Here is a 23,704-nt window from a genome sequence, read left to right on the forward strand (position 1 = left end):
CTCTCACTTCCCTCAGTACCCTCAGATGCATCTCATCTGGTCCTGGTACGTTAACAATTTTAAGTAAAGATAGCCTTTCTGAAACCTCCTCCTTCTCAATTGTAAATTATTCGAGCATGCCAGTTACCTTCCTTCTGATCTCAGCCTGGGTAACATCATCTTCCTTTGCAAAGACAGATGCAAAGCACTCATTTGATACCTCCGCTATTTCTCTTGCCTCCATGTGCAATCCCAAATCGGCCCTCCTACTCTTTCTTTTACCACCCTTTTATTATTTATGTGCTTATTGGAGACCTTGGGATTCCCTTTTATGTTCACTGCCAGCCTCTTTTCATGCTCTCTCCTTGCTTTTCTTTTTAGTTTTTTCACTTCCCTTCTAGTCCTTCTATACTCAGCCTGATTCTCCATGATTCTGCCTGACATCTGTCGTATGCACACTTCTTCCTTTTCATCTTTACCTCTATCTCTCTTGTCATCCAGGGCGCTCTGGGTTTATTTGTCCTGCCTTTCCCCTTCAAGGGAATATACCTTGACATTGCCTGCAATGCTTTTTCTTTGAAGGTAGCCCATTGTTCAGCCACTACCTCTTCTGCCAACATTTGACTCCAACTCACAAGACTCGGATGCATTCTCATCCCATTGAAGTTGACTTTCCCTCAATTAACTATCCCTGCTCTGGATTGTCCCTGTCCTTCTCCATGGCCAACCTAAACCTTATGATACAATGGTCACTGTCCCCCCCTAAATACTCTCCCACCGATATTTGATCCACTTGGGCCAACTCATTCCCCAGAACCAGGTCCAACAATGCCTTCCCTCTCGTTGGAGCGGAAACATACTGCTGCAGAAAATGATCTTGAACACATTTCAGGAGCTCTCTCCCCTCTTGTCTCTTTGCACTATATTTGGAGAATTGAAGTCCCCCATTATAATTACTCTATAATTCTTGCACCTCTCTGTAATTTCTTTGCAGATTTGTTTCTCTACATCCCTTCCACTAATTGGTGGTCTACAAACTACATCGATCAATGTTATTGCCCCTTTTTCATTCCTTACCTCTAGCCAGGGAGATTCCATCCTTGACCCCTCTGGAACATCCTCTCTCTCCAGTACTGTAATGCCATCTTTAATCATGATTTCCCCACCCCTTTTCTTCCTTTTCTGTCTCTCCTAAACATCTTGTAACCAGAAATATTTAATGCCCAGTCCTGCCCTTCTTTGAGCCAGGTCTCTGTTATAGCAATAATATCATAATTCCATTTGTCAACCTGTGCCTGTAGTTCACCAATCTTATTAACCACACTCCATGCATTCACATACACACATATTAGCCCTGATTTAGTCTTTTTTACTTTCCCCCTTATTCTGACCCCATCTAATGACTTACTATCGCCTACTCTAATTCTATCAAAGTCCCAAGTATTCTATCTACCTTGATACTAGTCTCTGATATATCCTCCTAATCAGTTGATACTTCTCTACTTCCCATTACCAGTTTTTCTCCTCGGCACTCTGAATTTCCCCTCAGGTTCCCATCGCCCTGCCAATTTAGTTTAAACCCTCCCCAACAACATTAGCAAACCTCCCTGCAAAGACATTAGTCCCAGTCCTGTTAAGGTGTAATGCATCCTTCTTGAACAGATCCCACCTGCCCCAGAACCAGTCCCAAGGCCTCAGAAATGTAAAGCCCTCCCTCCTACTCCATTTCTCCAGCCACATGTTGAACTGCTCAATTTTCCTTTTCTTATGCTCACTAGCAAGTGGCACTGGGAGTAATCCTGAGATTACTGTGCTTGAGGCCCTGTTTTTTAATTCCCTTCCTAATTCCCTAAAATCTGCTGTCAGGACCTCATCCCTTTTCCTACCTATGTCATTGGCCCCAATGTGGACCACAACCTTTGGCTGTTCACTCTACCCCAAAAGAATGTCCTGCAGCCACTCTGTAACATCCTTGACCCTGGCACCAGGGAGGCAACATACCATCCTGGAATCATGTCTATGGCCACAGAAACACCTCTCTGATCCCCTAACTATGGAATCCCCTACCACTATAGCACTTCCACTCTTCCTCCTCCCCTCCTGTGCAGCTGAGCTACTTGCGGTACAATGAACTTGGCTCTTGCTACAATCCTCTGATGAACCACCTCGCTCACCAGTGTCCAAAATGGAAAAACAGTTAGAGAGCAAGGTAGCCTCAGGGGATTCCTGTTTCTCTTAGATACTCTGGCGGTCACCCATTCCCCCTCTGCCTGTGCACTTCTTAGCTGCGATGTGACCAACCCTCTAAACGTGCTACCCATGTAATCCTCAGCCTTGTGGATGCACCACAGTGACTCCAGCCGTTGCTCAAATTCCGCAACCCAGAGCTCAAGTTTCTGCAGCTGGTAACACTTCCTGCAGGTATAGTCATCGAGGGCACTTTGTGTCTGCACAACTTCCCACACCCCGCAGGATGCACATTCCACATGGCCAAGTTGCCGGACATACCTTAAACTTTATATAAATTGTTCACTACAGTATGGTGTAATATAATAACTCACCTGTCACTCATCAATTGTCTCCTCCATGCCGAGTCCAGAAAAGCCTATATTTATCAATCAATTTACGGGAACTCCTGTGATGTCGCTTTTTGATTTTATCTGTAAACTCCCGTCTCTCTCTCTCGCTGCTTTATGGGTTCTCTCTCTCTCTCAACTCCTGCTACTTTATGGGCTCTCTAATGTCATTTAGTTGGCTTAATTTAATTACTTTCTTAATTAACTTAGAATAATTCCTATGTATACCACACCTCTTTCCCTCGTGCACCAAATTCCCATGTGAACCTAATTTGCTACTCACATGGTCTCTGTCTCACTTAAGCTGTCTCCTCGCCTGTCTCCTTGCACGTCCCTTACCGACCCACCTAGTTTTATTTCTTCTGTTAGTGAGGCTGCCATTGTATGTCAATTTGCGTCTATGGGTAGATTTATACGGGGTAATAGCCATGACTCAGTTTGTAGCACTCTCTCCTCTGAGTCAGAAGGTCATGGGTTTAAGTCACATGAGCACAAAATTTAGGCTGAACCAGGGCAGTACTGAGGGAGTGCTACGTTGTTGGAGAGCCCGTGTCTTGCATGAGATGTTAAACAGAGGCTCCATCTTTTACACTCATTTGAAAGGGAAGACCTCACAGCACTATTCTGAAGAATAGCTGAAGAGTTCTCCCCGACATCCTGGCCAATATTTATCCCTCAACCAACAAGACTAAAACAGGGGTTTACTGGTTATTATCATAGTGCCATTGTGGGATCTTGCTGTGCACAAATAGGCTGCTGTGTTTCCTCCAACTGTCGCTACACTTCAAAAGTGCTTAGTTGGCTGTAACTCGCTCTGGAACGTTCTGAGATTGCGAATGGTGCTGCATAAATGCAAGTTCTTTCTTTATTTGCTATCGAGTCAAACCTACTAGGAATTGGGGTTAGGATGCTCAAACTCACTTCCTGCAGAGAAGGCAGACTTTTATCTCATCCAAACCGAGAACACAGAGGTAAAAGGACAGTATCTAACCTACTGTGCCATTTGTCCCCTTTAATCACTTCTGACAGCAGACTTTCAGCTCAAGTTATTCAAAACGTATTACTGCAATCTTGTGCAATACTGTACAGACCACCACCGCACCTACCAAGGGCAGCCATGTGGAATAGTGCTTTGCCCACTGATCAGGGAGTTTCCACAGAAAAGATCAAGCTGGGCAGAAGGGTCCACAGGCAAGACTTCAACAAGAATGGTGGGGGGAAGGATTTATGAGACAAAAGGCAGTGAGAATCTCAGTTAAGCTTATATGGGTCAAAGATGAATTCACAGGCCAAGGACATTACAGTCAAGTGTACAGATTATCGGTTTAATTTCAGCTTTGATGAATTACTGCACCCTGCAGAATCATAATAGACACTGCATTATACAGGAGCAAGGAAAAGATCAAATGTAGAAAATTTACCAGGCCATAACTTAGTAATTAGAGATATATTATGAACAAGAAAGACAGTAAAACAGTATCCGTACTTCCAAAAAGCAAGTGTAGCTCTCATTAATTCCCATTACAATATCTGTACGTGTGTGTCAGAAACACTGTGGGATTCATACTGGACATACAAAAACACATTTCAAAGTCTAGCAAATGTGTGCTGCGAGGGACGTGGAATGCATAACTTGCAGGGAATGCATAGCAGAAATCTATTATTAGTCCAGGGGGTTTGAAGTTGATCACAAATGGCCATGCACCAGCAGGTATTTTATGTAGAATCCCTGTAATGTTCCTGGTCCATAACATTTCTGTTTATTTGTCAGGTACTGGGGCTTTTTTAAAAATCTCTCTGCCCCTAATTTTCCCCCCTTTTTCCTGAAGTTTCATAAGCAGCAGTCTCCCCCCAGTGCTAACCCGTGCAGTTATTACACATTAACATGAGCGCCTCAATAGCTGTGTGATCAGCATTTTCAGTTTTTCTTCTCAGGCTCTTGCCTGTGTACCCACACATGCCAGCGCACCAGTTCACGCCTGTACACCAGTTCATTTGAAGCACCAAATATCAGCAGAGTTGATTTGACACCTTTTGGTGCCACATGGACACATAGCCTATCATCCTGTAAAGAAGAATTCTCTATGGCTAGAACAGCAGACTGTGCATCTAACTGAGTAACTGTAGGATGTACTGACCTGTCGGAGCGAGGGGAAGAGGATGTAAACGCCCAAAGCTCGTACGGCAGCCGCCTTGACCAGGGGATGCTCACTATGATTGAGTCCGAGCAGCATAGTTATGCACAGAATCTGCTTCTCATTCTAACAAAGCAATTCCAATACATCAATGTTAAAATTCGCAGCTGAGCAGCTCACTCAGTTACAAATGCCCGCACTCGTCTATAAACCCTGCATTTCTTCACTAATTCCTTTCACTACCAGAAGACCGCCTTTCTCCTCTTCTTTCAGTGTACGTTTGCCAATGTTCTCTTCCCTAAAGCTATTGGGTCATGCTGGGGTAAAGTTCCATAGAAACTGACAGCCCTCTAACACCTTACCTAAGCGGTCGTTCCACGTGTGTGAGTCTAGACGTCAGTTCCAAAAGGTTCTTCAACCACAGGGGACTTCTCAAGTGAAGATAAATCTGGCTTCCCTCCATACACTTTTAAGTACAGATCAATAGAGAGTGACCAGGAATGGGAGCTGTTAGCTTTCCTCTCTGGTGCATGGGCACAATGGCCAATTGTGGTGTGCCCAATATAGTGCTGTCAATTTGGATAGTAAACAGTCCAAGTGTAAAACTGGTTTCTCTCAGGTGCATACTGTAATGGAAAACTGAACAGTACTCATTTATAATTCATTCTGTTGTCCAGCTACGTAACCATGTTGGTCCTTTTGCAGGTGGATGTTGCTAGCATTGCGAGTACCCATAGCTATAGTCATAGTCCCGCCTCTTTTTTCAAGTTCCTCTGTGCTGCACACCAGGGCAGGTGAGTGAAATACCCTCAGATTGTTGCTATATGATTCTGGAAATAAGACACTAAAAATGTGTGTGATTACTGGTAACCCAAATACAGAGCAGCAGTCCTGGGCAATTTGAGTGAATTTTTCCAAAACATGAAATTTCGTAACTTTGCACTTGCCGCTTTTCATACTTTGCCCATTTCGTTTGAAGCTTAGTTAAGTGGGCGAAGGTAAGGGGAAACTGAGCAATCATCTAAACCACCTACAGCTCACCCAGCCTTGTTTCTACTGGAGCTAAAAAAAAAAATGTTTGTTGCTCGTTTGTGGCCAGGTGGTTAACAGTGAGGTTGAGTGTCTTGGGCTACAGGATGATAGACGGGATGGTCAAATGGGCAGATAAGTGGCAGATGGAATTTAACCCTGAAAAGTGTGAGGTGATACACTTTGGAAGGAGTAATTTGACAAGGAAGTATTCAATGAACGGCATGGCACTAGGAAGTTCTGAGGAACAAAGGGACCTTGGCGTGTGTGTCCATAGATCTCTGAAGGCGGAGGGGCATGTTAGTGGGGTGGTGAAAAAGGCATATGGGACATTTGCCTTTATCAATCGAGGCATAGATTACAAAAGTAGGGGGGGTCATGTTGGAGTTGTATAGAACCTTGGTGAGGCCACAGCTGGAGTACTGTGCACAGTTCTGGTCGCCACATTATAGGAAGAATGTGATTGCACTGGAGGGGGCGCAGAGGGGATTCACCAGAATGTTGCCTGGGATGAAACATTTAAGTTATGAAGAAAGGTTGGATAGACTTGGATTGTTTTCGTTGGAGAAGACTGAGGGGCGACCTGATCGAGGTGTACAAGATTATGAGGGGCTTGGAGCACTGGGCCATTATGAGGGGATAGGGAGCAGCTGTTCCCCTTAGTTGAAGGGTCAGTCACGAGGGGACATAAGTTCAAGGTGAGGGGCAGGAGGTTTAGGAGGAATGTGAGGAAAAACCTTTTTACCCAGAGGGTGGTGACGGTCTGGAATGCGCTGCCTGGGAGGGTGGTGGAGACGGGTTGCCTCATATCCTTTAAAAAGTACCTGGTTGAGCACGTCATAACATTCAAGGCTATGGGCCAAGTGCTGGTAAATGGGATTAGGTAGGTAGGTCAGGCGTTTCTCACGTGTCGGTGCAGACTCGATGGGCTGAAGGGCCTCTTCTGCACTCTGTGATTCTGTGATTTAGGAAGGCAGAAGGGCATGGATGGTAATAGTCTTGCCCTCGTTATCAAGGCTGTCAGTTTATGTCCCTTTCCAGGGCTTGAACTCGTAACCTGGACTGGTACTCCAGTGCAGGCCTGAGAGAGTGCCACATGGTCATAGACAAATCCTTTAAATGTGACCTTAAACCAATGTTGGTGTTGCTGGTTCAGGTTTAAGATGAGCAGTCAGTTCTCCCAATTCTCCCTGGCCAACATTCTCCCCTCAACCAACACCACCAAGTACACATTAACACATCAATTCATCTCCTGCTCTGTGTAAAATAGCTACTATATTTACCTCCACAGCATTAGTCTCTGTACTTCAGATCAATTTACATTTTGGAGAGATGTGTTGACAATATAAATTCCATGTGATTTTTCTTTTTTTAATAGGGGACACAATAAGCCTTTACCCCAACATAACAATGACTAAACACATCAAGAAAGGAAATGTAGCTGTTTGTATTTCCCAGCCATTCTTACCGGAAGACTGTTAAAAGCCTCTGGTAAAATTGAGGAAACTGCATCACAGGTGCTGGTCTGGAGTGTAGGATGCTCATCATTCTGTAATGCCCCTGGCAAAGGACCAATCAACATCCTAGACCAAAAGGTCACGACCTGCATGGGGAGAAAGTATCCCATCTCAGTATGACAAAATAGACTCTGGACAGCATAAGCTTATGCTGAACATTCTGATAAATATGGCGGAGTTGGAAAACCCGCAATTAATGAGCACGTTTTACCTGAGGTAAAAACTCTGAATGAAGAGTTTTGATCCTCAGATATCTCTGATCATACGTTGTGTGATGCAAATTTGGTTTAGGGCCCAATTATGTTGCGCTCTCTCTTGCTTTTTTTTTAAAAACAGGCCAGACAATAATAATGTCCCTGTTTCGTTCTCAGTCACCCTGTGCCAGACAGTGATTTCAGCCATACCATTTTAGAGCATTTTAGAAAAAGGACACTGCCCCACTCTAACAAAGAGTGACGGCACCAGAGGCAGACTTATCCCAAGCTAATCTTGCACACTTCACAGGGGCTGTTCAAAGATAAATACCATTTGGTTCGATCCATGGTTGATGCTGAGCTCGTTGATCTGAGATAGCTGTAGAGATGCTATAATTCGCAGGAGCAATTTAGAAAAAGGAAAATCAGCCAGAATCCCCAATCCTGATGAATTTTGAATGGAGGTGACCATTTTTGCGGGTGTCAGGTGAAACAGGACCATGAACAGTCAAACAGCCCTGCAACTCTCAAGGCTTTCATATGAATAAAACTCAGCATATGCTAATCTGGAGGATTTGGATCCCATGGACCTTTCCCCCATGAAAGGAAGTCAGTACAATGAGGGGTGGTTGAGGAGACAATGAGTTCAGAAAACTCAGGGGCAGCTTAGCAATATTATAAAGAAGAAAAAATGTTCAATGGGGAAAAAGACATTTTAGCTGGTTTCAATTTACCCCTTATAGAATTCTCTGTTACATTTTGTCACAGCAAATTACCAAGGCAAAATGTTGCCTCATAGCAACAGCTATTTAACGAGCAGTAAATTATATCAATTACGAAATGGACAGACTTATCCATGACAATAACAGCGGCAGCGGGAGAAAGAATAACAACCTACCTGGCTGACAGGTACTCTTTGACTGAGGGGTGTGGGCGAGTCCAGTTTATGTTGTTGGACAATCCCTGAACCTATCTCCTCCAGCAGCTGAAAACACAAAACATATTTATCACAGAGTTTCATGTTCCCGTAAGGCAACCAAGAGCAGGATTGGCTGTGGCTATCTCTGCAGTAGAAGGTGCATAGGCTGAGAGAGGCAGGGTCAGAGAGAAGAAGATGCGGACACACTTTGGGGAAAGGGTGCATTGTGTCTCTCCGGTGTGGTCTTCTTACTCTCTAATCTTCTTTCTGCAGTTCTGAAGATGTTGGTTCCTCGTTGAGGTACAGTGCATGAGCAGTGGTCACTTTCCAGTGCTTCGCCATGTTCATTGGCGATCCTCAACGGCTAGTCTTGATGGGATATCTGGCTAAGGGGGATATCATTGTTAAGCCTGACCCTGCCCTTCCAGGAGAGGAGTCACTGCATAGCAACCAGAATTTTAGTCCATTTCCTCTTCCCTAATCCAGGGCACTGTGGCCAATTTAAAAATCATTGGCCCAGCCAATGCAGCACAGACCAGGCGGCAGACCTGAGGCCTCCCTGCCAGTCCATTTTTAGTCCAGGCCCAACGTGCAGGCAAGTTTCAGGCTGATTCAATCTCACCTGCTAAAGATCAAATCAAGGCTGAATTCCTCCCATTCTGCACCCCCTCACACCACTGCAATGCTCCATCTGCTTCAAGTTTTTCTTTTTAAATTCCAGCAATGCCTGGTGCATAAATGTATGCGTCATGCTGACAGAAACCCTATGGAACACAAGCAGATCTGCTTTATTGCTCCTGGCAAGTAAAATGATGGACTGTTTCATAACAACATGAACATTTTAACTACATAACACGCATTCTGCGCCGGGGGTAGAATTACATTAACTTTCCTAATAGCGGTAAATAGACACAATTCCAAATTGGCGTCAGTGAGAGAGAACTTTGTACATTGACAGCTGCTTTTAAATTCATACTCCAAGTCAAAAGAAACGAGCATGAAAAGACTGCCGTACTCTTTTTTTTAAATACATTTGACACTTTGACATCTGAAGTATGAAGGACACGTGATAGATGCAAGACTTCTGTATCTAAAGATTTAAAGAGAGAGGTACCGTCTTCAAAGCCAATGTTGTGGAAAATTGACTAACATAAGGGCAGGAAGGTACGAAGTTCCAACGTTAATCTGTGCTTAATTGATCTCACCCAAAACATCAAGAGGAGCATTACAACTGGCAGCAGAAACTCTGGTCTAGGAACAAAACAATGAAATAAATCAGGCAGTGGCCCGACTCCTCATGGACTTCAGCTAGAAAATATGACGGATGAAGACAAGATCAGATTTATCAGTGGTTTCCTCATGGTCAGACGGTCCACCAGCTAGGATCACTCAGAAGCAGCAGCCACTGTGTGAGGTACTAACATTAGAAAGTGGATTAGTGCCCTGCGGACAGGAAGGAAAAGGAGGAAATGGGACAGGAGAAGTGTTCAAAATAGGATAGCTCCATTCAGGCTCCAATTTCAAGTCTGGATGGAGTCTCAGTACAAATAAGGCGTGGAGCTGAACAGCAGTAAAAACTACTGGAATGAAAGCCATTTGCTGTCCGTAAGGATCCGACGTGAAATGAGAATTTAACCATCTTTCGAGCAGTTTGTAGTAGGCAAGGGTACTGCTCAAAAGAACCACTAAATCTGGCGATCTCGTGCAAAGAGGCCACAAGAGGTTTGGCGTTGGGAATACGAACCTGGAGTGAAGGCACATTGTTGGGACAAGTGACTCAGTAATACATAATACTAATGCCTGTTCCTGAAAAGAAAGCGACGCTGAATTTTCATGGAGGTTTTCCTGATCGTCTGTGGCAGATCGGCAAAGCATATGGAGAAACAATGCAAACGGCCATTTATTTTTCAAGTTGTTTGGCGCTGAAGTTTTTGCCAAAATTACAGAGGTAGGTTGGGAAAACTCCTACAGAAATTCCAGACAAGTGGTTCATTTCCTCGTTAAGGAGGAAAAGCTCCCAAAAAAGTGGGCAAAACTAGCTTTAATGTTCTCCTTACCCTGGCTCCATGCAGTTGAATAGATGGGTCCGGTTCCTCCATACATTTACAAGCTACTTCACCCAGCTCCAACAAGCTGATTTGCGCCATTGTGAAGTACCCTTTGACAAGCAGCGCCAATACCTACAGGACAAAGAAGCAGAGAAAAAGCAGTCAAACCCCATTCACGTTTCCAACTAATGGAGCCTCAGAGAGGACCGAATGTACTCAGTCACGTTGCAGAAACAACAAAGACACCGTTACCTCTGTCGGAAAGCATTTTAGGCTCTGCTGCCATTCCATTCTCAAAAAGATTTCGGGTTGTTGCTAATCTTTTACCAAAAGATGACTTAACTCATGTCAAAAAATTTGTTCTCTTAAAATATTCATGTGACTGAAATCATGGGGAGGATTTCCCCCTCGTCGGGTGTGCGGGCCCGGCAAGACCAAACGGGGCTCCGACCGCGATTTCACGCTGGCTGGACAATTAACGGCCCAGCCAGCATGAAAGGTGCGCTAAGAGCCTCAGCGCTGCCGGGGTGGGGGGGGGGAGGAGGAGCGCGAGCATTGAGGTGTGCGCGTGCACTGGGGGAGCCCCTGGACAGCTGCCTGAAGGCACAGAGCTGCCTCAGAGAGCTGACAGATTTTAAGATGAAAAATAAACTTTTTACATGTGATATAAACATGTCCCCACATGTGACTCAGTCACATGAAGAGGGATATGTAAAAAGAGGATGTTTTTAAAAAATTTTTTTTTAGTTAAACGTTAGAAACCTCATCCCGCCCGTGGATGAGGTTTCGTTAAAAATGCAAAGGCCGCCTTGGCCTATTAGCCCGCCCGCCAGCCAAACGGTTGAGCGGGCAGTGAAAAATGCAACTCAATTAATTACTTAAGGGCCCTAATAGGCCCCTTAATTGTTGGCGGGCGCCCTGCCGCCTCTCGAACGTGCCCGCCAACCGGAAGATCGTGAGGGTGCGCGATGACGTCGGGGTGCTCACCCAATGTCTTCACGCACTATTTCACTCCCGCTCAGGTCAAGCGCAGCACGAAAAATTCTGTCCCATATGTTTTCAGTCACAAAGTGGATTCATTGTGGAACAGATTAACAAAGCAACTGCATTCAATTCAATGAAGCATTCACTTATTTAAATTAAGGAATTAAATATGTCACAAAGTGACACCACCCCCCCCCCCAACTAGTGAATAACCTGCCATAGCTCTGGTATTTAATGGAGACACTAAATACATTGACGAGCCAATTGTTGGCACTCCTAGCCTTTAACAGCAACATAGTTAAAACAATGAAGTGCCCAGATCAGTAATCTTAAAAGAGGACTGGAGTGCAGCCTCCTCAAGACTCCAGCATGCATGAGGCATCAAGATATCCTCCGAGAACTCAAGTTTGGGACTTGCGGTTGGGAGATGCCAGTGAAGGCTTAGGAGCAGATCTTCAGTCTGCCCCTTTCACAGAAAGTCAATGACCCAGAGATAATATAGCAAGGGACATTGGGAGAATGCCAACAAAGGCTAAATACATTATAAAGAGCTTAGAATAAAAAATAAAAGCCAGTTCTGTAAACAACAAACCAAGAGGTAAGGCCTCACCTGTAGTGCTTCTACTCGCACAGGAGAGGGCTCATACAAGCTATTTGCTGCCCCTGTATTGGTGTCACTGTCTGAATACGGCTCCTGCTTTGGTAAGGTAACGATGGAAATACACAACTGAATCAGCCAGCCGAGCTCGCACTGTGGACTCTCCCAGTTCTCCTTTTCTCCATCCCGGTTTCCTGTTGGTTGGGGCTTTCGCCAGGACTCTGAATCGCTGAGACGGTGCGGTGTCCCTGAACCGCTGTTCGAGTGACCTGTGGAGCTGGGCTGCTGCAAGAGTAGCTGTACCTCAGGGAGAGGAGCCTGGACTGAAATGATTGCCCCAAACAGAGTCAGGCTGCACACACGCACATTGACATCTGAAGTTTAAAAAAAAAGCACAGTAGTTCTTGAAATTTAAAATACTGACAATCAATCAGCTTTCCTAAAGTTAGAGGCAGAATCAAGGTTTATGGCTGACTGTAAAACTACATTTTTCTGGTATATGAATGGTACCTTGTGCAGTACCAGTCCTATCATAGTTCAGCAAGTAAAAGAACACCCTTCTGCAGGTTTCAGATCAAATCTCTAGTACCTCATATAAGAGGCCATTGACATTGTGAGAGCCTGGATATTTTGCCTTTTGACAAGGGATATTTCTCAGCCAAGCCTGACTGTGTCCCAGTAGGAGTCATTAGATAGGGGGGAGACTAGCAGAAATCCTGGCTGGTTTATACTGGGTCCAGTTCAGGTGGTGGGGGCATTTGCTGTTTGTACACCTCAACTAGGGAGGACCTAAGATGAAAACAAAAATCCGCCGGGGTTCACATTCTAATCACTATCCCGAGATTCGAGATGGGAAATGTTCGGGAAAGTGAGAAATGTATCTGTGAAGCTCCCCGCAATCAAATTAGCTGCTCACTCTAAGTGCCTAGATTCACATGAAAAATGGTCAGATAGGTCACCTGGTGGCCACAGAATCATACCATGGCAAGAGTCAGGAGCCTAGAAATTCAAAGGCATAGGAACATAGGAGCAGGAGTAGGCCATTCGACCCGTCAAGCCTGCTCCGCCATTCAAACAGGTCATGGCTGATCATCCACCTCTATGCCATTTTTCCCCAATATCCCCGTTTCCCTTGATGCCATTAGTATCTAGAAATCTATCCATTTCTGTTTTGAACGTGCTCAATGATTGAGCTCCCACAGCCCTCTGGGACAGAGAATTCCAAAGATTCACCACCCTCTGAGTGAAGAAATTCCTCCTCCTCTCTTGGCCTGCCCTTTATTCTGAGACTGTGTCCCCTGGTTCTAGACTAACCAGATAGGGGAAACATCCCATCCACATCTACCCTGTCACACCCTGTAATAATTTTGTAAGCTTCAATGAGATCACCTCTCACCCTTCAAAGCTGGCAGCATTCAAGAGTTTTTTTTCCAAGTGCAAAATGAGTACCTAAGTATCCGATGTGGTGGAAGACGTGCTCATTATGTGTTAAAAGTGCAAAGCCCTGCCTCCACCATATTTGTAAAGGCAGAACCTGAGACATCCAATGCCCCTTCCTGAAACAGGTGCCTTGCATATGCAAATGCCAACTTAGTGCCCTTTTCAAACTCAGAACGCAAACTTTACGAAGGACAGAGAGGGAGATTAAAAATGGAAACTGACTCAAAGATGCTGTCAAATTCCAGCAGTCAGTTAGAGGGTAAAATTGGTAGGGGACTGGGAGTAAATCACCTGCCCGTTATCTCAACCAGGGAATTATGAAAAGCATTAAGATAGCGAGATGGATAACAAGGAAAAAATCCAAAAAGCCAGCAAGAAATACATATGATAATTTGTGGTGATGCGCTGGAAGAGGGGGTCTACATTTATTTCTTTTGCCTGTTTATGTAATCCCATTTTCCTGTGTCCGAAATGGCTGGTTCATGTCCCAGTTTTCTGATTGTCTCGCTGTTGCTACTAAACAACCAGGTAAAACAACCAAATACCAAAGGATAAAAAAAACTTCGGAATTCCCTTCCAGCCATCATAAGAATTCCCACTTACACCCAGGGAACATAGAAAAACACCGACATAAGCTAAAGGTCCTCTTCATTCCACATCTGATCCGTTAGTTTTTTCATTTTCTACCTCTCCTTCTCAACCTGCGCAGCTCCCGTCTGCCTCTCCTACGTTACAAAAGTGACTGAACTTCAGAAGTATTTCAGTGGCTGTAAAGCACTTTTTGACATCCTGAGCTTGTGAAAAGTGCTATATAATCAATAGTTCTTTCTTCCTTTTCTGCTTCAGCCCATCATTCCTACTTGCCTCAATGCCACTTCTTCTTGGCTCTCAAGCAACACCACAGGTCTACTAGTAAGCAAATTAATAAATGGATACACAAACCTTTGCGACGGTTGTATGGTTTAATCTGGTTCCAAACACGGGTAAGGAGTCCTGGTTTGAGGCGATTGTATGGCACATTGGTTACCAGGTTAGCAAGGCACTGATTCAAACATAGAAAAAAAAATGGAGATCATTAAACTGAATGATAAGGGCCTCAACTCAACATTTCAAGTTAAAGTTGACATCTCCAGCAATTTGGGGATTTGTGAAGTCAAGTGCTGAAAGATAACTAACGACTAAGAGCTCCTGATTGTAGTGGGAATAGATCTGATTTACCTTGATGATCTGTGTAAGTGTCTGTGGGGAGGATTCTGCCACTAGGGCAATCAGCAGGCATCTATGAAGCTCCCGGATGCTGGAAGCCAAGGTTGCGGAGAAAGGAGTGAAAGCTCTCCGATGATCGTTGGTGTCCTCTGCGACAGATAGGAACTGTTTAGATCCTTCCAAGATGGCCGATAAGACTTGGAGTGCACCAGCACGGACCTGACACACACAAAAACAGCGCTGCAGTAGCTCATACATGGTTCTGCGGTGTCCCAAGCTTTTACCTGCTGGAATTGTAGAATTGTAACATGTACCCCTAGGCCCACATATAACATTTAATTTTCATTTTTGTCTTTCATGGGATGTGAGAATCGCTGGCAAGGCCAGGATTTGTTGCTCATCCATAATGGCCCTTGAGAAGGTGGTGGTGAGCCGCCTTCTTGAACCACTGCAGTCCATGTGGTGCAGGTACACCCACAGTGCTGTTAGGAAGAGAGTTCCAGGATTTTGACCCAGCGGCTGTGAAAGGAATGGCGATATATTTCCAAGTCAAGATGGTGTGTAGAATCGGCATTTCCATCAATTTGAATCTATATGACATTGTTGATATGAACAGGCTTTGATATTCCGATTCAGGATTTGTCCAATGGTAGCAGTGCTAAATTAACTGATCTCAAATTTCCAGATACACAACATTCAAAGAGGACAAACTAGCAAGTGAGAAAGTAATAAAAAACAGCAAGTACAAATAGGACTTTGTGAGGGCCTGATTACAAGGGTTCAGGGGACACAAACTGGAAATCTGACATTGTAGATGAATGGTCTGCATGAATCAGGCAGATCAGCAAGGTACCAGGATCGATTGTTGGTTTGTCTTGAATTAATTGACCTCAGTGGCTATAGTGGCATGCCTTTCACTAGATGAGAAAATCAGTCAAAGTTCCCAATCTTGATCATTATCCAGCGATCCCTGGCTTGACCCTCAGGCCAACACAGCAAGGTGGATTACTCCCCCATTGTTCTTTAGACCTTGGAATCTAACTTGAGGTTGATTCAAACAACAGGATTTAAAGGCAAAACAGAAAATAAAAAATAATTCCAAAACATATGATATTGCTGTCCAACAGAAGGACATGCAGATCCCTTACCTTTGGTGATGGATCTTTCAAAGCAATGGTCATTAAAGACACAGCTTGTGGACTTCCGATGCCAGGCGCATCTGCAATGAAAGATGACCAGTAGCCATACAGAACTTTCTTCTCTATTGATTTTATAGTTGAAAGGAAGCAGGCCAAGGCCCCCTGACGGACTTTCGCTTGAAGTGACCTATAATTAGAAAGGAAAATTGTAGTAATATACTTTTTATTTCCTCCTCCCTTCTGTAATTTCCCCCTACACTACCTCCTCTCTATGTCCATTGAGCGCATGCTGGGCATTCAGACGCACAAGGCAGTAAATTGTTTCAGCTGGCATGGCTCCTCGTCAGGAAGGCAAAGCTAAAAAATGGTCCCATTGGTCTTAATCATTAGCTTAAAGCAGCACAACAAATTCAGCAACCACCACTCAGTAATCAAGGCTCCAGGGCAAGGCCACTGCCTGTCTCTGATTGGGCACAACACTGCAGAGCATTCTTATGCTAAATACGCAATATTACAAAGATGCCATAGACTGCACATGATAGCACTTTGTACACTTCTAATTCTTCCTAATGTTTAGTCCCAGAAACCTTACAGATCTTTTATACAGCAGCATCAGACTTATTTGCATGTTGAAAACAAAGGGCATTCAGCACAAGAACATTTTAGATTTTCCTCTATTCTTTCTCGGGATATGGGCAAGGCTGGCAAAGCCGGCATTTGTTGCCCGTCCCTAATTGCCCTTGAACGGAGTGACTTGCTAGGTCATTTCAGAGGGCAGTTAAGAGTCAACCACATTGCTGTAGGTCTGGAGTCACAAGTAGGTCAGGCCAGGTAAGGAAGGCAGATTTCCTTCCCTAAAGGGCATGAGTGAACCAGGTGGATTTTTACAACAAAAAAAATGACCACCATTACTGAGAGTAGCTTTCAATTCCACATTTATTCCACTAGCTGCTGTGGTGGGATTTGAACCCATGACCCCAGAGCATTAGCCTAGGTCTCTGGGTTACTAGATCAGTGACATTATCACTATGCTACCGTCTCCCCGAGTTTTAGATTTTAAATCAATGCAAATATATGAATGAAAAACTCACCTGAGTTTGCTCTGGATTCCTCCCTCAGTGTCTGAATACTCAGAGTCAGAACTATTTATTTTTTTCCAGCCAGGATAGAAGGAATGTGAAGGATCTTTTCCATCGAGAGAAGAAACTGTCTTGTCAGAATAGTTCTTTGGTTCCTGGAGAAGGCTGAAAGTTGAGTCACCTTCTCTCTGCCTCCCACTCTCCACCCCATGGAGCGGTTCTGGCTGTGCTGTCTCTCTCCAGTCTTCATGTTGGTCCTCCGATTGTTCCTTCTTGTTTTTGGATCGGGATTTCTTTTTTTTATGCTTTTTTTAAGAACAGAAAATTAAAAATGTATACTTTTGAAAAAAGCAACACTTGATCAACCCTGATCAACCTCCCTCCCTTAAACACATTTCCCAATCAGAACACTATTTTTCAGCCGGACTGTAAAATCCAGCTGTGTTTTTTTGCCTTATTTGTCTTTCTTGGCGGTTGGGAAATGGTTTCCTGGGCACAACCAATCCTCTGAGAGACCATTCTTCATTTATGAGACATCAGGGGCCTGCTCAACTATGGAATTTATAGAATCCCTGATGGTAATCGCTCCACCATTGGTGACCATGTTTTCAATTCCCCATGCCCTAACCTCCCTACACCTCCCACCTTGCTTTCCTCCTTTGAGACCTCCTTAATACCTACATCTAATTAAGCTTTTGGTCATCTGACCTAATATCTCCTTCTGTGGCTCGGTGTCATATTTTGTTTCATAGCGCTCCTGTGAAGCACCTTAGGATGTTTCATTACCTTAAGAAGTTATATAAATATAAGTTGTTGTTCTGTTTGTTGCTGTTGTTGTTGAACCGCAGCCTGAGTGAGATCCCATGCTGATTTTCCTCCTCGCTCTTGCCCGGGTCTTTCAAAGTCATTCTCATGCCCTTATCAACAGCTTTGGGTCAATATCAGCTAATTCAACACACACCTGGGATCAACCTGCTCTGTAGCGCTCAGTTGAGCATTAGTGGTGCATTTGCCCAATGAGTCATTGTGGGGACTCTATGATCAGAATTACTTACTCTATGGGCAGAATTACTCGATGACAACTTCAGCTACAACTCTGTATGGATTCTTTTGCGTAAGTTTAAACATGCTGTTCTAATTTAATCAATTTTCATTTCGTACAACTTCCAACAGACATCCTAAATAGTAGACGCAGTGGCTGTCAGTTCAGTTATCCTTCACCCGTCAAGAAGTCAAACAATTGAGGGAGAAAATCGAAACTGACAGCTTAAAATCCTTCCAGTCGTTTGCACAATGAAAACTGATGGATGGTATAAGTAAAGTGGCCCAATTTAATTCTACCTGCAAGGAAACTGAGGATAACTCCCTGTTGGAATACAACACTACAAAGTAGATAGCACTGATACTCTTAACATATGCTTGAATTTTTAGGTCCTCGGGCGCATTATATCGGTGGGCCGGGAAACAGACCCCTGACCCGCGACTTCACGCTGGCTGGCCATTTAGCGCTGTCGGGGTGGGAGGGGAAGAAGGCGGGCAGCGACGCCACCGCAGGCACACATGGTGAACGCTGCAAGAGAGCTCGCTGAAGGCAGGCAGCTGCCTCAGGGAGCTGCAGGCCTGCAAATAATGAAATAAAGCAGTAAAAAGCTGCAGAAAAATGTCGAGGCATCACAATCAAGCACCTGAAAGCATACCTCATAAAAATGCTGTCCACGGATATTTATTTTTATTTTACTTCCTAACGGAGATCTCATCCTGCCCTTGGATGAGGTTTGATGAAAAACGTTAAGGCCGCCTGGCCGATTCACCCGTCCGCCAACCGTAAGGTAGGGCGGGCCATGGAAAATCACAGACAATTGCGCCATTAATGGGCTTAATTGTCCTCTTAATTGTGGGCGGGGCGCGTATCCGACTTCTGCGCGTGCCCGCTGAGTGAAACATCATGCGAGTGCGCAATGATGTCGGAACGCTCGCCCAAAGTCATCTCGCGCTACTTTATGCCCGATCGGGTCGGCCGTGCGCCCGCCCACGGGGCATAAAATTCTGCCCCATGGGCTCGGGTCACTTGCTTCACCTCAAAAGGCGGGTTTGGATAAAGAATGTTCTTGGGTCTATTTGATCTCACTCTTCTAGTTCTTGATGATTCTCCCGACCGTGTCCTTGGCAGCCACCTGTGGCCTTTCAATTTAGCAACACTGGCACTGGCATAGGGGAAGCTGCTCCCCAACAAAGTAAAACCAGACATGACATTGGTTGAAAATGCAGGCTTGAGTTGCTGGATGCTGCTCTCCATTTAGGGGCACCATGACACCCTTAAAACATCCTTCTACCACAGATTCCACACAACACACTCGGGGTCCAGGAAATGCCATTCCAGAGAAAAGAAACACTGATATTTATGTAGCGCCTTATCATGTTTCTCAGAAAAGCCTCAGCGTGCTTCACATACAACGCACAACTTTAAAGTGCAGTGCCCAATTATGTAGGCACACAGCAGCAGCCGTTTTGCACACAGTGAGATCCGATAATCAGCGCTAAAGTTATGAACCATTCGATCTTTTTTCATGTTTCAGGCTTCACCCCTGTGGATTAGGACATCATCTGAACACTTTGGCTGTAATCTTAACTCTCAGTGATGGTGTAAAAGGAGTCAGATCATTTTAACTACCCATTACACATGGCAACCAGTTCTCCTCTCCATTGAAGGACAAGGAAGAGAAAATTGGCATGCGTTTATAATAGGCAACAAATTCAACATCGTCCATTATACACCATTACCTGCAGCTAAAATGATCACTCTTGATGTGTTGTTGCTTTACAACATAGAGCTCCAGTGTAGCAGATGCCACTTACTTAGATGAACAAAGATATCTCAAAAGTTGCAACATCTTTCACCCTTAATCATATTACTGAGAATATGTTATTACCCCCACTTGCTTTGAAGAGTTTGTAGCACCTCCTGTTGGCTCCTTCGTGGGTGAGCTACCTTCATACTGGGGCAGAGGGGCTGGGTAAAGGACAGCAGGAACTTCAATGTTCACACCTGGAAAACCATAGAACATGTATGTCTGGGAAGAAATAAACACAAGAAAAATAAGACACTTGACTGGGAGATTAACTGCAGAATGCACATCAAGTTAAAATTCATTTTGCTAACGTTCAATAGAGTTTCAAGGTAAGGTCGGTTGCTCAATTTTCACAGTCTCCCAGCAGACTGCACCCTCCAACGCTTCCAAGTAGACAGACTGCAGGGATCCACCTTACCCTGGATCACTCCAATATGTCAGCTCCACCATGGATACAGGGTTTAAATCATGTAATTAAACGAGGGATATGGTACGTGGATAAGTGCTGGTTGGCAATGCTTCTACTCTAGATTTATCTTCTTTGATAACAAAGTAGTTGTTAAACCATGAAAACAATGTTATACTGTTGTTAATTTACATCCAATTACCTTTAAAACTGCCAGGAGAGTCCCCAGTTGATCGGTTTGTGTCAGATTAATTCTCCCTGCATTCAGAATGGAATGGATGCCCTTCAATGCATTTTGCAACAACTGAAACAAGAATTACAACCAAATCATATGTCCAGCAAAGAATATATAGGGTTCAGAATCTTCGCTTAGATATGAGAGGTGGAATACAGTGGTATGGTGAGTTGGACCACCAACGCACAAAGTGTCAGGGCACTGAGAAACATATAGTCAGTTCCAACAGTGCTACATTCCAAATCTTAGCTATGGTATTGTGAAAGGCCACTCCACTGAGGGGAGTGAAAAATCAGAGCAAAAATCACCAAGCCACCAATCTCCGGGAAATGTCAGAGACCCAAGGCAGAAAACGTGAGGCAAATTCACAAAATTTTCCTGCTTAAAACATCGCAGTAGAAGTCCTTTCAGGGTCTCTTCAGTGGCACAATGGATGGATGCATCATATGGTGTCGCACCGGTCAATATAAACACAGACTAGGGAGAGGCAACCACAAAGAAACCATGTTTTCAGCTCCTGATCGCTCCCCAATGGCCCCTTTTGGAAAATGCACATATTGTGGTCGTTGGACAAGGAGAGGATCAGACTCTCACAACCTTTGATAACCACTACTCCTTTAAGAAGGTCAAAATGGCGTGAACTAGAGACTCCATTTTTATCTCTTTCAATTTCCTTATCATACACAGGAAATTCAGATCAAAGTTTGTGAAGAATATTGGGGTTACTGAAAGCCATCATCAGCTCTGCTCTGCCCTTTCTCTGCTCCTCTCCAGAAGGCATTGACAGTTTGCAATTCAATTGGTAGAGGAACAACTTAACCCAGTCTGGACTTTTTGCCTTGTAAGGTCTTGCTCACTCCTCGAAAAAGTTACTTTTTCTGTCAGCCCATACAGCATAACTTTGTTTAATAACAAATTCCGTCGTTTGAGTCCTTGTGGATATCAGCATCCACATGATACACTTTGGAACATTATTGTAGACTAGAGGCTTTTCATCACATCACGGGCACTTCCCTCAATCTATAGGAACAGAAACATTGTGACCTGATTTTGAGTAGAAGTGAATACAAACCAAGGGAGTTAACTTAGAAACATGCTTCCTGCTGAGACAGCAAATCTGAGACACTGCATTGTCACGTGGTGAGCTCAGTCTTAGCAAAGCTGTCATGGAGAAGCAATGAGCAGAGGTCAGGTAACATCCCCACTGGAACAAAGATCCAGCCACCTCCCAGCAGACAGCTGCCTGGTCTGTCTCAGTGGTCTATGGGCAGGTTCTGGCACTGAGAGAGTGCTAAGAAAGCTGGGTTAACAAATAATGTAATTATTTTTATATATTTTTAAAAATTATAATAAGAAGCTGAACTATTTATGCTGTGCTACTTGCCTGAGAGTGATAGATGCAGAATACAATTCACAGCTAGCAACACCCATGTTATAAAGCAGGCTGTCCCTGATTATGAATCATAATCTGGGCACCATGAGCTCTGTTTCTTGCCACTAAATTGTGAATGTCCTGAAAGCACAGACATGAACTTTCACACTCATTGCTGGCCCATGCCTGTTAGTTTCCACATGGAGAGCTCATTATCTCTGGCATAAGGATAAAAGAAAGACTTGCACATATATACATAGTGCCTTTCACACCCTCAGGGCATCTGAAAGTACTTTACAACTAATAAAGTACTTTTGAAGTCTACTTATTGTTGTAATGCAGGAAGTGCAGCAGCCAGCTGCACACAGCAAAATCCCACAAACGGTAATAAAATACGTGACCAGGTCATCTGTTTTACTTGTTAAGGGATAAATGTTAGGAAGGAAGAACTCTTTTGCTATTTGAATCATGCCATGAAATCTTTTACTTTAATCCAAGCGCACAATCAAGGACTCCGTTTATGTTTCATCAGAAAGACAGCACCTCCAACAGTGCAGCACTTCCTCAGCGCTGCACTGGGCGTGTCAGCTTGAATTTTGTGTTCAAGTCTCTGAAGCAGGGCTTCACGGCCACAAGCTTGCTGTCATGCTAAGCGGGGGCCAGGCACATCCCTACCAGAAAGGTCAAAGGGCAGGTTACCCTGGCTGTTTAAATACATTTCCCAGGAATTAGTTATTCAGTGGCAGGAGCCAAACTGCATTGTGATTAAAAATAAATGTGTAACAGTGCCCTTGGAAACATACTGGCTATTTACCTTACAAACCGTAACATCATCGACATCAGGAGACTTTGGGTTCCTCATCACAATTAGAAAGGTCTGCAGAGACACAGTTTTATACTGTTCCTCCAGGTAAGGCTGTCCAGGTATACTATCAGCAAGAAATGGAAGCATTTCATAAAGATTATTAGTGCATTATGTGCATTAACAGCTGGCATGTATCACGGATATACGTTCTCAGTTTATAATAAACCTACTTCAGTCTGCGAGGTGTGAATTTATCCCTCCCTTCCTAAAGTAGGAGAATGGTTTAAAGTACTTCTATATTATGCTCGTGCTGCTGAAAACTTAGGCACGAGGTCTATGTGCCATAGAGGGAGAGCAACGAAGGTTCACCAGGTTGATTCCTGGGATGGCAGGATTGTCCTATGAGGAGAGATTGAGGAGACTGAGCCTGTATTCTCTAGAGTTCAGAAGAATGAGGGGTGATCTCATTAAAACACGCAAAATTCTTACAGGACTCGACAGAGTAGATGGAGGAAGGACGTTTCCCCTGGCTTGGGGGTCTAGAACAAGGGGACACTGTCTCAGAGTAAAGGTTAGACCATTTAGGACTGAGATGAGGAGGAATTCTTTCACTCAGAGGGTGGTGAATCTTTACAATTCTCTACCCCAGAGGGCTGTGGAAGCTCAGTCACTGAGTATGTTCAAGACAGAGAGTGATAGATTTCTACATATTAAGTACAATAAGGGACATGAGGATGGTGCAGGAAAATGGCATTGAGGTGGAAGGTTAGTCATGCTTCAGTTGAATCGCGGAGCAGGCTCAAGGGGCCGAATGGCCTACTCCCGCTCCTATTTCCTATGTTCCCATGTAGCTGGCATTGACAGCAAAGATAAATCTGCCAAATTTGCTATGGCCAGCTGCCATGGACAGCCAGGCCCAAGGTTCCTCAGCCTTGAAGGGTATTTCTATTGTGTATCAGGTAGTGATGGTGGCAGGCGATTGAGGGTCTGTGGGGTTGGAATATAGGGCAAGACTGTGCTCTGCCTGGTCTTCATCCCACTACATATATAAAATTGAACTGAACTTTTAAGGAATGATGATCAGAATTGATTGCAATGAGTGGATCTTCTAATCCTGTCAACACAAAGCATATCGGTGAAACCTCCTTCCACCATAGCTCAACATGGCAGCAGTGTGCACCATCTACAAGATGC

At 44.3% G+C, this 23,704-nt stretch overlaps 1 protein-coding gene across 3 annotated transcripts in view; it reads right to left on the reverse strand.

Annotated features, from left to right (window-relative positions):
• Positions 1–23,704, reverse strand: part of heatr6 (HEAT repeat containing 6) — a 57,231-nt gene that overhangs the window by 16,449 nt on the left and 17,078 nt on the right. For all 3 annotated transcript variants that reach the window (XM_078548050.1, XM_078548052.1, XM_078548051.1), the window contains exons 5-16: positions 22,520–22,634; positions 20,301–20,402; positions 19,774–19,914; positions 16,856–17,148; positions 15,774–15,951; positions 14,638–14,844; positions 14,362–14,461; positions 11,992–12,353; positions 10,407–10,529; positions 8,329–8,415; positions 7,188–7,322; positions 4,694–4,816 (exon numbers count right to left, since the gene is read on the reverse strand). In XM_078548050.1, the coding sequence (XP_078404176.1) occupies positions 4,694–4,816; positions 7,188–7,322; positions 8,329–8,415; positions 10,407–10,529; positions 11,992–12,353; positions 14,362–14,461; positions 14,638–14,844; positions 15,774–15,951; positions 16,856–17,148; positions 19,774–19,914; positions 20,301–20,402; positions 22,520–22,634 (1,966 nt within the window). The remainder of the gene's footprint in view (positions 1–4,693; positions 4,817–7,187; positions 7,323–8,328; positions 8,416–10,406; positions 10,530–11,991; positions 12,354–14,361; positions 14,462–14,637; positions 14,845–15,773; positions 15,952–16,855; positions 17,149–19,773; positions 19,915–20,300; positions 20,403–22,519; positions 22,635–23,704) is intronic.

Source organism: Cetorhinus maximus, chromosome 9, assembly GCF_964194155.1.
Source record: "Cetorhinus maximus chromosome 9, sCetMax3.hap1.1, whole genome shotgun sequence".
NCBI classification, from domain to species: Eukaryota; Metazoa; Chordata; class Chondrichthyes; order Lamniformes; family Cetorhinidae; genus Cetorhinus; species Cetorhinus maximus.